Source organism: Trichogramma pretiosum, unplaced genomic scaffold (genome assembly GCF_000599845.2).
Source record: "Trichogramma pretiosum strain Unisexual culture from Peru unplaced genomic scaffold, Tpre_2.0 scaffold24, whole genome shotgun sequence".
Taxonomy (NCBI): Eukaryota; Metazoa; Arthropoda; class Insecta; order Hymenoptera; family Trichogrammatidae; genus Trichogramma; species Trichogramma pretiosum.
This window is the reverse complement of record NW_019641611.1, coordinates 474262-487562: the sequence shown is the minus strand read 5'-3', so window position 1 is coordinate 487562 and position 13301 is coordinate 474262. Positions and strand designations below refer to the sequence as shown.

Here is a 13301-nt window from a genome sequence, read left to right as displayed (position 1 = left end):
TTGATCACTTCATTGAGTTTCTTCAATTACATAACTTTTTCTTACATTGTATCAATTTTTGTACAAAACGTTTGTATTTATTTACAGTCATTTCTAAGTATTTACACATGGTTTTTACCAGTTTATAAATGTTATTTTTTAAAATCTTGATGCTAGACCATCACCTCTACTATCAGAGTGACCACTGATCAAATTTTTTCTTTTTATTATCACATTCACACTTTTCATTATCATTTCAACATCAGTTGTAGATGTTTTATCTATTGCTAGTAAACTGTCATGTAAAAGTCTATTACTTGATTGTCGTTCATCTTTTTCAACAGCAATACCATCAGATAAAACGTAATACCTAAAAACATATCAATAACATCAATTGTGATTATTAATTACAACACTTATGTTTTAAATACTTTTATACATGTACCTCGCATATTCTATAGCAAGTGAAACATTCATTGAACGTAAAATCAAATTATATAAAATTTGTCCAGCCACTATAGCATCATCAGAACTAAAAACACCACGTAAACCACATACAGCTGTTTCATCATGAAAAATTATTGGTGTAAATGATAACAAAGCATCCTGGTTTGTGATACTATCAAAAGCAAATCCAGCTTCAGTCTCATAGTTCACATCAAAATGTGAGCCTAAACCCCTATTATAAATTCAAAGATATGTTAGTGTGGATTTCAAAGTTAATGTTTTTATTTTTGTAAAACTATACTTGAAACTTACGTAATAACTGTAACGTATGTATCTTGCCAGTCTACAGCAGATACTCCTGTATATTTTCTTGCTTCAGCTGTGAATAATATTTTTGATTATATAAATTGTAGAATTATAATTTTAGAAACAAAATATATTTAACAATATTCTTACTGTATTTGATATAAGGATTATTTAATTGACGCATCAGTTTAATAATCGTTTCAGCAGTTTTAATTTCTGACTCAATTGAAGAAGCATTTTCTTTTGAAATGTTCAATTTATTCATTTCTTCAATGATTGGTTGGGCATAATTTGTAGTAGACGGATAAAATATTGCAAACTGAGACAGGATTGATTTTTCAGCTTTCATAATGCTTGGTTCATAGCTGGCAAGCTCATTGAATAACTTGTCATTATTTGTGTAATTTGATAAGATTCTAGAACTAAGAGTTCCGTTGTAAAAAGCTGAAATGAAGTTTTTGTATTAAAAAAAAATTTTATATTAATACATGCATATTTCAAAATCTTCAACATGAACTATAACAACAATTATAATTGATAAAGCAAGCAGCATATTCTTTCCATTTTGACAGTTGTGATAATGAAAAATATATATGAATAATTAAAAATGTTCATAGACATAGTTAATGATATAATACTTAAGTTTTAAAGAATTTTCTAATAATGCAATTCTATTATTAATCATAATCTATAACTTACCGTCGGCTCCAAATTGTGACACAATCTGTAAAGTAGAAGCCAGTTTAGGTATTTTCAGAATTTCACCGGCATTAGATGATCCAAAACTTCCAAGATCGCTATTTTTTGTAGCTTCATTAGCATAATCTCTTGAAATTTCAAATCCATTTTTTGCTAAGTTAATTGATGGTTCAACAAGATCTTGCCAAGGTAATTTTCCTTGAATATATTTATGAGCATATTCCAATCCTCGAAGTAGAGCTGGAATTCTAATTTTATTCTTTTCAAATTCATCTGAAAAATTGTTATTCTGTTAATTAGTTGGCACAAGAGAGAATGATATATTTTAATACCTGGTATAAGATTATTTAAAAAATCTATAATTATTGGTTCTTCTTGGTCTTTATGATTGTATATCATAATATAGCCTCCACTAAAACAGCAGATATAATATTTTGATTTCAACAGTTCAATAAAGACAATACATTTTGTTTAAATAGTAATGAATAGTAATATGAATTTTAATTCAAATAGTAGTAAAGTAAATTTGAATAACCTTCCAAGGCTAGCTTTATGTGGAGCTACTACAGCCATACAAAGTGTAGCAGCTATAGCAGCATCTAATGCATTTCCACCTTTCCTCAAGATTTTAGTCCCAATTTGAGAACAGTTAGTGTAATCTGTAGCAACTGCACCATGGATGTTTAAATTTCCCTAGAAATTATATTATCATTCAATAAAAAAAGTATTCCAATTGCTATTAGAGATTATCAACATGTATTAAACCTGAAATGCATCATCATCATAAACTAATTGAAGAACCAGGGCAAGTGTTATAACAAATGTTAGGCCTATGAATGAACATATAATGGCTCGAAAGCCACAACAGTCATTTAAAGACCAATTTGCCTTTTCTTTTGTCAATGGACATTCTTCACTCGGAGTTTCTAGAATTCAGGCAAAAAGTATTATTAGTCAGTTTTTCAGTCATTTTAATATGTAAAAATTACGAGTATAAATTTACTCACGTCTAATGTAATTCATCATGGTAAATAGTCAGTCACTGTTAGTTCATTCTCAAGCAAAGTAACGATGCACATGTGCTATTTAGACGCTTGACTTGCTGCACACACATCGAAGTGTCATCGAACTTTTTCAAAGAACCGTTAATCGCTTGTCTGACCAGTGTTTGTAAAAAACGGGCGAGGACGTTTTTTCCACATCTCCCACTTTCGCTTATTATTTTTATTTTATGTTCAAATAAAATCTGAAAGCACTAGAAAACGAATCACACATTATTTGACTGAGCGCGTTTGCGCCATGTACATCATAACATACACAATCAGAGCGCGTGGGTTTGTTTTGCCTATCTATACCTAAACAGTAAACCTGCAACACTGCTTGTGCTATACATATGTGCATAATCTGAATAACAATAACAATAATGACAACGCTGTGTTTCGAGCTTTCCAATGATTGCGAATCCTCTACGAGGGCGCCACCTGTTAAAGATCTGTTTTATTTTGCTTGTGAAGCATTATATAAATCATTTGCAGACCGATTACATTCGAAATATTTCTTACAACGATGATACGACAAAAATTATAATTATAAAATTTACAAGTTACTGCTAGATCTCGATAATGTCATTCATTCAGGTGTTCCTATCAAAAGTAATTGTAAATCATCGATCCGGATAAACCCAAACATGCTGCCGATTTGAATTGTCATCAATCATAAGTTGGCTTGCATCTGTAATGCAGCACATGCATTCATGGTAGCAGAAGGGCGAAAAAACATCTCGACGGACAACTGTCAAAGAAGCATCGCCGACTGGCGAGAAACGACTAGTTCGTAATCAGTTGCGCGCACGAGTACACGCGCTCTGAATTATTAATGCTTTCAACTTTGTTCCTATTTGTTGCCGCTCTGTAATAAGTCGAGACTCTATTTTAATAGCTGTATCCTCGGCAGTAGTGCGCACGCGGAAGAGAGGGCGCCCGCAGCCAAGAGACGACTCGTCCCGAGCTGTTGCCTGTTAGCTACGCTGCTGACTGCAAGAGCGTTCTCGGGCCTGCGATCGCGTCGCGCAGTTGCCCAGTGTTCGCTGCGATCCTCAACAGCTCGCGCGCGCCTCGCTATATATAGGCTGCTCCCGAACTCCGAAAGTGTCTTTGCGTATTGTACACACACGAACGTCGCACTGTCACACCGAGCGCGATCGTGTACCCTTATACATACGAAACATATACGTATACATTCACCCGCACACGCACAGATATATAGAGCAAGTTTCGGCTGCTGTGCGTGGTCCTGAGTGCAAGTGCACTCACGAGAACGGATCATCTTGAGGCTGAAGTTGCGCACGCCATGCGTCAGACAAATTGGAGCATTAATACATCGTTGTGACGTCGATAAACGACTCAAGTGTGCGTCTATCATTATTGGGTAAGTACTTGTTAAATACCCCGAGAGCTTTTCTATATTGCAAGCGAGTTCATTCTCGTCTCGAGTTGCCTTTCTTTTTTTTCTTCCCATTGCTTCCATCTTGTCCTGAGCTCAGCTGACTCTATTTCATGCGGCTTTGTTCGCCTCGAAGGTCAATTTTTCTCGATTCTGAGCTTATGTGCATCAGCTGACTTGATTTAATCGCATACGAATGCTCATATGTACATGTACATGACACGGGACTCTATGCCAGTGCAATAATCGACCAGTTGCTACCGCTGTTGACGAGCCTCGTACCTACTATCTCGCTAGTTATACATGGCCAGACTTGGCTTAGGTAAATTCAATTACCGCATTGTGTTATACCTATACATGTAGCGACGAGAATGTACATAGCTGACACTGCTGCTTCTCTTTGCAGTCGTTATGTGCCGTTGCATTATGTGCGGCTCATCCGTTTTAAATCGCTTCTCCTCTCTCGCTTGCACTACTCGTTGCTGCTCGAACTGTATCAAAAAGGAGGGCTTTAACGTCTTATTTCGATGCACCTGCGAAAGGCAGGCAGCTTGCACGTGATCGTCAACCAAGTACAAAGTATTCCTGCGTCAGAGAGCCAGAGAGAGGGGTCAGGAAATTTTATACAGTTCGGTGCGTGGTTTTATTTTGCCCCTCGTCATCGTGAGATGAGATAAGCGAAAAAACGAGCTCGCTTGTTGATACTGCTGCATCATTTTCGAAAATTTGTCAACAGCTTTTACGTGCTTTTTCCTGTATTATCCCTCATTATGCGTGGTTCATAGTGCGATAATCGTGCAGTGAGCAACGATAACCTTACGAACTGCCGTGTCGACCTCGCTCGACAAAGCCATTGATAAAGCGCTAAATTGCTCCAAGATATTATAGTCTGACGGTGATAAAACGTTCAACTGCATTTAGGAGCTACGCTTTTATCATTTTGAGCGTGTGAAGCAACTGTTATACTCCCTCCGTCATCGACTGTGCCGTAAAAAAATCCACGAAACAGCGAATGCGAATCGTTTTTTCCATATGCGCTCGCGGCTTACGTCTTTCTCGTCAAATTCTCGGAAGCTATAGCTAAAGTGGAAAGTTATTTTCCGTTAGATCAGGGTGAAAATAAAAAGAGTGCCAGTTTTCTCCTATAATAATATGTGATTCTAATTCGTAAAACTGTACATGTACGTAGAAGCAAGGAGTTGAAGCGTGCCCAATCGTTTGCAACTGCGTCCTAGTGGCTATGTTGTAATTAGCAAGATTGCGTTTATCGAAGTTGTTATTTTTGTACGAACTATAGAGCTTGTTCTGCTGCTTTGTATATCGATTATGCTGGCGTATGTACGTTGACGCGATGATAGAAATGCACGTAAACATATTTTGCTCGCTCGCCGTGTACGTAAAGGCGCATTGCTGTGCATACACGCGCATATAGCACAGCAGTACGTACGTCGTAGAGCTTTTCGATGCGCGTCGCAGGACTGGTCGATTTTTATTGCTTTGATGCTTGCGAGCGATTGTTGAATGTATACTTACGTGGTCGTTAAAAGAAAAAAAAAGAAAAAAAATAGTCCTCGCTAATTCTTGGAACGTGCACTCTATGACTTTTCTTGCGTGCACCGCTCTACTCACGTATGTGCACTTAAGTACAATGAAAAATAACTCGAAATTATAGCGTATAATATTTTATAGAAATCGACTTTTTTCCGAGTAATTACGATATATTTGTATGCTTGTCGAGCTCTGTATATACACATACATGTAAAGACGTCAATTGTCTTGATGAATTGAACGATGAATGATAATATATTGCGTAGGTGTTCACATGAGATCATTAGATCAGTCGAAGCATTGTCTCAACTCTCATGTATGAACCTTACTAGCATTCGTTATTTCTAAAAAAACAGTACATATGATGTATTATTTATTGTTTTTTTAAAAATAACTTTCTTTCCTTGCTAAGATATTTATTTTTCGCTATGCAACGTAAAATTTAATTCTTGCTACTCAAAATATGAAATTCATTAAGTATTTTTATGTCCAGATATTAAAATATTTGAATTGTTCAAACATTCAACCACATCCAAACGTAATTATGGACAACGAGAATGTCAATGGAATTGTTGAGGAAAAGAGCTTTGATTCTAATATCATGGAAGAATCTCAGATTCGTCACAGAACACCATGGAGCGATAGAATTTCCCTAAATAGTGATATTCCTGGACTTCATGAAGTCAAAGAATTACTTGAAGAAGATGACACAAGCTGCTTGGCAGAAGAAGAAGATGGAGTTGGCTGTCCACTGCCATCCACTCCAGAAGATGACCGTCTACTGGATTGTGAGGTAATAATTGGTTTTTGAAAAAATTGAATTCTCATAATTAAATTTGATCAATTCTACAATGAAAGTATTATAAATTTAAGATGACTGAAGTTTTGAAAGCTGGAGTTCTCAGTGATGAAATAGATCTTGGAGCCTTGGCTCATAATGCAGCAGAGCAAGCAGAGGAATTTGTTCGCAAGGTATATTATTTCCCTACATTACTTCATAACATTCTATTTTTCCTTTTTTTTTTTTTTTCAAGATAATCATTACATTTAACATTTTATTTTTAAAAGGTTTGGGAAGCATCGTGGAAGCAATGCCATTTCCGTAACCTGCCTAAATGGTTGCAAGACAACGATTTTCTACATGCTGGTCATCGACCACCATTGCCATCATTTTATGCATGTTTCAAAAGTATTTTCCGTATTCACACTGAAACAGGAAATATATGGACACATCTATTAGGTAAATACTTATGCATGCTTTTAAAAAATTTTTATTACAGTTGGAAAGCACTATAACAATAACTCGTTTTTTGCAGGATGTGTGGCATTCATAGGTATAGCAATATATTTTCTAACACAAACACATATGGATATGAAATGGGAAGAGAAATTAGTTATTGGTACTTTCTTCCTTGGAGCTATCATATGTTTAGGCATGTCATTTGCTTTCCACACTGTTCACTGCCACAGTGAATGTGTTGGAAAGTTATTTTCAAAACTAGATTACTGCGGCATTGCCATGCTCATTATGGGAAGTTTTGTACCATGGCTCTACTATGGATTTTACTGTGATTATCAACCAAAACTGATATATTTATCAGTAGTTGTGGTTCTTGGAATAACTAGTATTGTAGTTTCTTTATGGGAAAGATTTGGAGAACCCAAATACAGACCTCTACGCGCTGGAGTCTTTATGGGTTTTGGCCTTAGTGGAGTGAGTATTTGAAAAGATTTATAAAAAAGAAAAAATAACTACATCTAGTTTTTTTTTTACTTTTTCTAGGTAATTCCAGCTGTTCATTACGCTGTTGCTGAAGGATGGTTCAAAGCTATCAGTCAAGCTTCTCTTGGATGGTTGATTTTAATGGGATGCTTATATATACTAGGAGCTATGTTTTATGCTCTACGTGTTCCTGAACGATTTTTCCCCGGAAAATTCGACATTTGGGTAAGTTGATGACTTTTGAATATATGTAAAGTTAAAAATACCAAAGATTTTTTAGTATACTTTAGAGGTATGTATTTTGTATCATTCATTTAAAATATTATAAAAAATTTTTTTTATGTTTTAGTTCCAAAGTCATCAAATCTTCCATGTATTAGTTATTGCAGCAGCTTTTGTACATTATCATGGTATAACTGAAATGGCCATGCACAGAATCAGTATTGGTGATTGTGCTGTACCATCACAAATGATGGCTTTTTGAAACACTGTTTAAATCAATTGAATTTTATCATAAAAGTTAATTGTCCAATGCAGGCACTTGATTTTATAATTTTGTAAAGAAAGATTAATCATTTTCAACAAAAGATTTAAAGGTTGTTATTGTAGTTACGTAATTTGATCTTCTTTATCAATTACAATTAATTTTTGATTAACACTTTAGCTAAAATACTTTCAATGTTACTTTGTATTGTAAGAACAAGTAGTTCTCTGCTTCTTCATTATTTACGTCGCTGACCAAAACTTAATTTTTTACATAGAAACTATTATTTAATAAGATTACAAAACAATGCAATTATGTTAAAAAATTCCAAAAAAGTATAGATAATTTCTAGCGAATATTACATTACATATGCATATTAAAGTTCTTTGAAAAATATTTCATTATGCTATTAAATCAATTCTTTAGTTTTATACATTTATTAATTCATTAGTTATTTTATTACATGTGGAAATTGCTTGCAAATGATGAGACTTGAAAATAATTAATGTCTATAACTTTTAATTGAACAAAAATAGGAGTTGCATGTTTTGCAATTTTGATTGTGACTTAAAAGAATAAGGTACCAACATCTATTTTGTAAGAATTATGATGAACAATATTATATAAATATATATTGATGATATCTTTTCATTTTCTATGAAAACATTTAATACAGTCTCTTGTATTGGGTATGAAATCATTCTGCTATGTATCCACAAATTGACAGATAAGCAGTATATTTCATGAATAATCTTTGTATCTTTTCTACAAATTTATATACTCAAACACTAAAGCTGCTAAATGTATAAACTACTGTAAATCTTCATCACATATTTTTTTATTTATTTTTTTTTCTTCATTTTAACTCGCTTTAAAAGTATTTAATTTGATTGAACTAAATTATGAATCTCGCTTAAAACTGGTAAAAAGTGGATGATAACTGACCAATAATTGGCAAAAAATTTGGTGTATATCAAAGTACTGTTAAACTTTTTACATAATAAAGTGGGATATTGTTGAATAAAAAAAATGTTCAAATGTTTTATCCTAATTTCATTGCATCCTGCAATTTTCCATCCTCGTAGCATCGATTTTTGCTAACTTGCGCAATCTCCATCGAATAAATGGTATAAGTAATCGGTCTACTGCAATTGAAACTAAATCTATCATATCAGCGCGTTTCAATATATATAGCTTGAAAAATGAGTTATTTTTCAAATGTTGAATTGAAGAGTAGCAAGAGAAAATAAATCAAACAATTACGATTTTGTAAAAGTTTGATGAGTAAACAGAATCGGAACATTCTAATGAAAAAAAAATATTGTCTCAAATTAATATGCAACTACAGCTACGTTAAAAAAATTTTCAGACATACAATGGCACTAGATACAAAATAATTTATACGTCGCGCGTTAAATTTCGTTGAGAACTACACTATTGAATAATATATAAATTTTTGCAGTTACTGCTCTCGTCATAAATTATTCATTGGCTTCATAAAAAAAGTACGCTAAATGCGCTAGAGGCGCGAGATCATCGATTTTAGAATGTCCTTCAAGCTTCCTTGTGTGGAACGTTAAGTTTTACATGTCGAGCTTTTTTGGCACTTTTCGCAGGCGCATTATCTTATCTCCGCGAGAGCGTAAATAAAGTTTCGTTACAGCATTCATGATCGAGCGTCGGCGTTTGCATGATCGACCATCCGGCCGTGCAGCGGATATTAAAATTATACAGTTTAGATAGAAGTCTGATCCAAATATAATCTTGAATTTGGCAGTTGCTTACGGTCAAGACTACTCAGCCACGTTGATAGTTTTGCTCCAATTTATATACTTTATTAATGTTCGTCTTATCGAATTTTTACGCATAATAAAAAAATGTCTCTATTCGATGTATGCAACTACAGGCAGTGCATGCTCTAGCAACATTCCATGATAATGTGGCTAAGCAAATTTTTCATAGGAAAACACGTAAAAAAGTAAAAGTTTTGCTCGATGAAAGTCATTATGTACACAATTGACAGTGTGACTTTCACTGGAAACTGATATTATTAAAATCCAACGCCCTTTTTTACTTATATGTATACCTATATTAAGTGTATAATATTTCGCACTATACATATCGTATTACGTAGACACTTGCCACGCTACATATATATGCACATAGACAGAGCACACGTGCTCGAAGGGTCCGACGTCATTGATATCTGTGCGTGCGCATTCCACTTTGTACATGTATATGTATACTCAGTAATCACGGCAGCTGTGTCACTTTTATATATAACGAGCGAATGTGCATGTGCAGTATACAGCGCTGACAGCATAAGCCAGCGATGTATTTGGCCGAAAGAGATCAGTCAGTGGCCACGGCGTTCCAGAGCAAGGAAGGTCTCTCCGGCAGTTTGCGGCTCCTTTGATTCGCAACCAAATCACATCGTAAGTCTCGCTTGCAAATGTTGTTTTTTTGGCGATTATGACACTCTCTACGGATTCGTGAAAAAAAATAGCGATTCGAGTATAAACGTTCAAGTTCATCGAGCCATCAAGCAACACGCGTAATACGCGTTTACTGACACGTTGTAGGCTTTGTTTATACAGTAAAACCGTCTCGTTTTCTTATGGATATCGATGCGATATCTAGACTTGCAGAAAAAAAATGATAAGAAACCGCGATAAGAGTGCGCGAGCTTCGACGGAACGAATAGACGACCGCGTGCTTCAATTACAATATTACAAGCGAACTTGACGTTCGCATGAACTATTTAATACCGTTTTTTCCATAAACTTACAGCTACGCTACGTGTAAATTAAGCGCAACAAGCCTTTGTTTATGTTTATTCAACGAACTTACAGACGGAGACCTTCATTAAATCAGCGTCGGCGCCGAACATGCTGACTCAACAGAATTTGTCCACAAAGTAGCGAATCAACTAATAGGTAGGATGAATTTTATTAGCTGTGCACTTTGTGTACCGTACTTTGTATAGTTAGCATTACTTTTTTTATGTAGGATCCACTTTTTTATGTTAAATTAACCCTATATTTTAATACCCACTAGTAAAAATGACACATCTTATGGACAAATCTAAAAAACGATCAAGATGGTACTTTGGCGGTTTAGCATCTGCTGGAGCAGCATGCGTTACCCATCCCTTAGATTTATTGAAGGTAAAAAAAAGTTGCATGTCATTCTAACATTTTTTACTAGTATCCTTCCATTTCTAGGACAATTATGGGTAATTTTATAATCAATATTAACTCTAATAAATAGGTCAATTTATTTTTAGGTTCATTTACAAACTCAACAGGAAGGAAAAACTTCTGTATATAAATCAACTGTTAATATTATTAGAACCCAAGGAGTAGCTGCACTGTACAGTGGCCTTAGTGCTTCATTGCTAAGGCAACTCACTTATTCAACTGTTAGATTTGGAGTTTATGAGGCAAGTTTTAGTTTTTCTATGTATGTTTTATTGATACTAAAAAGTATTAAAATAATATTTTTGCTGAATGTATCAGGTTGGAAAACAAGCAATTGAGACGCCTGGACAACATGCTCCTTTTTATCAGAAACTAGTATTAGCTGGTGTTTCTGGAGCTGCTGGTGGCATAGTCGGTACTCCTGGAGATTTGATAAATGTAAGAATGCAGAATGATATCAAATTGCCTGTTGATAAACGAAGAAAGTAAGAAAATACAATTAATCTACTTATTTTTAATTGGTTTATTATTTTTTATTTACTAATTTAAAATTTTATATTCAAACTTAAATGACACTGTACATCAAATACTTTGTCTATCCTTAACTAATTTTACATTTAGACTTTAATGACAATTATTTTGTTTCAAGAATTAATAGAAATTATATTATATAATGTATTTTTGTTGATTAATTAATTTCATGTTTATCAGTTACACATGGGCTGGAAATGGACTTATGCGAGTATGCCAAGAAGAAGGTTTTAGAACTCTCTTCAATGGATGCTCAACTGCTACTGCTAGAGCAGTTTTAATGACAATGGGACAACTGAGTTTTTATGATCAAATTAAATTAACACTCATGAAAACTCATTACTTTACAGATAATTATGTTACACATTTCGTAGCCAGCTTACTTGCCGTAAGTATTTTTTATTTTCAAAATCTTTTAAAACATAATATCTTGTAATCTTTTTTTTTTAGGGTGCCATAGCTACAACAATGACTCAACCTTTAGATGTTTTAAAAACTCGTGCCATGAACGCTAAGCCTGGAGAGTTTAAAGTATGCTCATTTATTTCCTTTCAATACCTTTGCTGATAATAAATTTATTTTTACTTTTTAGAATATGATGCAACTAATTTTGTATACTGCAAAAATGGGTCCTTTAGGATTTTTTAAAGTAATTGATGTTCATATATATCGTTTATCAAAATTTTTTCATACATTTTTTTATTAAAATTAACTTACAATTTTTAGGGATACGTTCCAGCATTTGTCCGACTCGCTCCACAGACTATATTAACGTTCTTGTTCCTAGAAAATTTGCGATTAAATTTTGGATCTTTTCCACCGCAGTAATGCTACACATAATTATATTTTTTTAATGCTATAAACCTGAAGTAAATTAGCAAAAAGAATTTGCGTGACAATTTACTAAGAAATGACGAAGTAAAATGCATTACTCTGTACTGAATTATGCTCCAAATATTGTCATAGATACTTTTTTATGCTTTTTATGTGTCTGATAAGCTTTTTGAAATCGTACAATATCAACTTCACAATGAAAAATTATTTATAATTTTGTTTAATATCATAATAATTATCATGTAATTATTTAGTTAACCAAAGCATTCCATTATATATTTGTTATATTTACTAATAAAAAATATTTTTATAGATGTTTTTTATAAGATATTAAAACAAGCCATAATCGTACAAAATACTTACAGTACAATAAAAATAAAATAATAATACGCGACCATGAATCCAGATACGCTTTTAGCTTTATATGTATAATATACAACGTTACATTGTTTGATACAATATTGAATAGTTTATATTCTGTGTAATACATCTTATGCAAAATGAATGCGTACAAAAAATATTTACAACAAAATTAAAGTACAAGCATAATATGCAATAGAAGTCAACTATTTATATTATATATAAGAGATATTTTGTTAATGCTTCTAAATTAAAGTGAGTTGAGACGAAGGTTGAAATTCGCATTAATCGCGAATTTGTGAAACTGTGCTTTGCACTTGGAAAAATTATAAAAAAGTTATATTTGTATACGATATAGTTAAAAGAAACTTGTTGTTTTTCCATTTGGTGTATATTGAAATTATATTTATGAAAATTCTAAATATTGTATAGATGGGGAAATGTTTTAAATATTTACATTATAATTGTTGATAATAAAAAAGTTGATTGTGCTGACTATATATAGTGCAAAAAATTTGTTTTCCGAAATTTATTTCTGTGTTAATCAATAAAGGCAATAATACTTTTATGAATACACTTTTATTGGGACTATTTTATTCGTACAATTATGACGAGTAAGCAGTTCCGATGGAAAATTTGTATGATCATCATGCACTTTTAATTTAATAGTATTTTTTCAAATTAATAAACGTATTTTTATTTCAGAATAATCAGTTTTCATTTTTATTTCTATGACAAGATATTTTGA

General features: G+C 33.2%; 3 protein-coding genes across 9 annotated transcripts; 2 read left to right on the top strand and 1 right to left on the bottom strand.

Annotated features, from left to right (window-relative positions):
• Positions 1–3: 3 nt before the first annotated feature.
• On the bottom strand, positions 4–2826 carry LOC106648232 (glutathione hydrolase 1 proenzyme-like). Of its 2 annotated transcripts, XM_014364956.2 has the most exons (10): positions 2749–2826; positions 2439–2686; positions 2197–2357; positions 1967–2124; positions 1764–1843; positions 1432–1704; positions 883–1176; positions 739–805; positions 425–658; positions 4–349 (listed from the first exon to the last, which is right to left on the bottom strand). In XM_014364956.2, the coding sequence occupies exons 2-10, from the start codon at positions 2455–2457 to the stop codon at positions 139–141; spliced, it is 1497 nt and encodes a 498-aa protein (XP_014220442.1). In that variant the 5' UTR covers positions 2458–2686; positions 2749–2826; the 3' UTR covers positions 4–138. The 2 variants fall into 2 exon arrangements, with proteins under 2 accessions (XP_014220442.1, XP_014220441.1); XM_014364955.2 differs by lacking the exon at positions 2749–2826 and having other exon boundaries at positions 2439–2740.
• A 568-nt stretch (positions 2827–3394) lies between these two features.
• On the top strand, positions 3395–8670 carry LOC106648219 (adiponectin receptor protein). Of its 3 annotated transcripts, none has more exons than XM_014364933.2 (7): positions 3395–3858; positions 5915–6214; positions 6295–6393; positions 6490–6661; positions 6738–7135; positions 7205–7369; positions 7494–7628. In XM_014364933.2, the coding sequence occupies exons 2-7, from the start codon at positions 5966–5968 to the stop codon at positions 7626–7628; spliced, it is 1218 nt and encodes a 405-aa protein (XP_014220419.1). In that variant the 5' UTR covers positions 3395–3858; positions 5915–5965. The 3 variants fall into 3 exon arrangements, with proteins under 3 accessions (XP_014220419.1, XP_014220420.1, XP_014220418.1); XM_014364934.2 differs by lacking the exon at positions 3395–3858 and adding an exon at positions 4236–4506; XM_014364932.2 differs by lacking the exon at positions 3395–3858 and adding an exon at positions 5681–5737 and having other exon boundaries at positions 7494–8670.
• Positions 8671–9798: 1128 nt separating this feature from the next.
• LOC106648223 (mitochondrial dicarboxylate carrier) lies at positions 9799–13246 on the top strand. Of its 4 annotated transcripts, none has more exons than XM_014364941.2 (9): positions 9799–10063; positions 10481–10613; positions 10686–10795; positions 10915–11070; positions 11147–11313; positions 11540–11747; positions 11810–11890; positions 11952–12008; positions 12086–13246. In XM_014364941.2, exons 3-9 carry the CDS (start codon positions 10691–10693, stop codon positions 12185–12187), a joined length of 876 nt encoding a protein of 291 aa, XP_014220427.1. In that variant the 5' UTR covers positions 9799–10063; positions 10481–10613; positions 10686–10690; the 3' UTR covers positions 12188–13246. The 4 variants fall into 4 exon arrangements, with proteins under 4 accessions (XP_014220427.1, XP_014220424.1, XP_014220426.1 ...); XM_014364938.2 differs by having other exon boundaries at positions 9800–10063; positions 10481–10564; positions 12086–13245; XM_014364940.2 differs by having other exon boundaries at positions 9800–10063; positions 10419–10564; positions 12086–13245.
• Positions 13247–13301: the final 55 nt, after the last annotated feature.

What these genes read in the sequence shown, in the direction of transcription:
- LOC106648232 (XM_014364956.2), bottom strand. An exon ending in ATGATGATGATGCATTTCAG is followed by an intron (nt 2,125 to 2,196) that starts GTTTAATACATG and finishes TATAATTTCTAG; the next exon opens with GGAAATTTAAACATCCATGG. An exon ending in TTTAAATAATCTTATACCAG is followed by an intron (nt 1,705 to 1,763) that starts GTATTAAAATAT and finishes ACAATTTTTCAG; the next exon opens with ATGAATTTGAAAAGAATAAA.
- LOC106648219 (XM_014364932.2), top strand. Translation starts at nt 5,696, where the DNA reads ATGAGATCATTAGATCAGTCGAAGCATTGTCTCAACTCTCAT. An exon ending in AGCATTGTCTCAACTCTCAT is followed by an intron (nt 5,738 to 5,914) that starts GTATGAACCTTA and finishes TTTTATGTCCAG; the next exon opens with ATATTAAAATATTTGAATTG. An exon ending in CAGAGGAATTTGTTCGCAAG is followed by an intron (nt 6,394 to 6,489) that starts GTATATTATTTC and finishes TATTTTTAAAAG; the next exon opens with GTTTGGGAAGCATCGTGGAA.
- LOC106648223 (XM_014364941.2), top strand. Translation starts at nt 10,691, where the DNA reads ATGACACATCTTATGGACAAATCTAAAAAACGATCAAGATGGTACTTT. An exon ending in CCTGTTGATAAACGAAGAAA is followed by an intron (nt 11,314 to 11,539) that starts GTAAGAAAATAC and finishes CATGTTTATCAG; the next exon opens with TTACACATGGGCTGGAAATG. An exon ending in GTCCTTTAGGATTTTTTAAA is followed by an intron (nt 12,009 to 12,085) that starts GTAATTGATGTT and finishes TACAATTTTTAG; the next exon opens with GGATACGTTCCAGCATTTGT.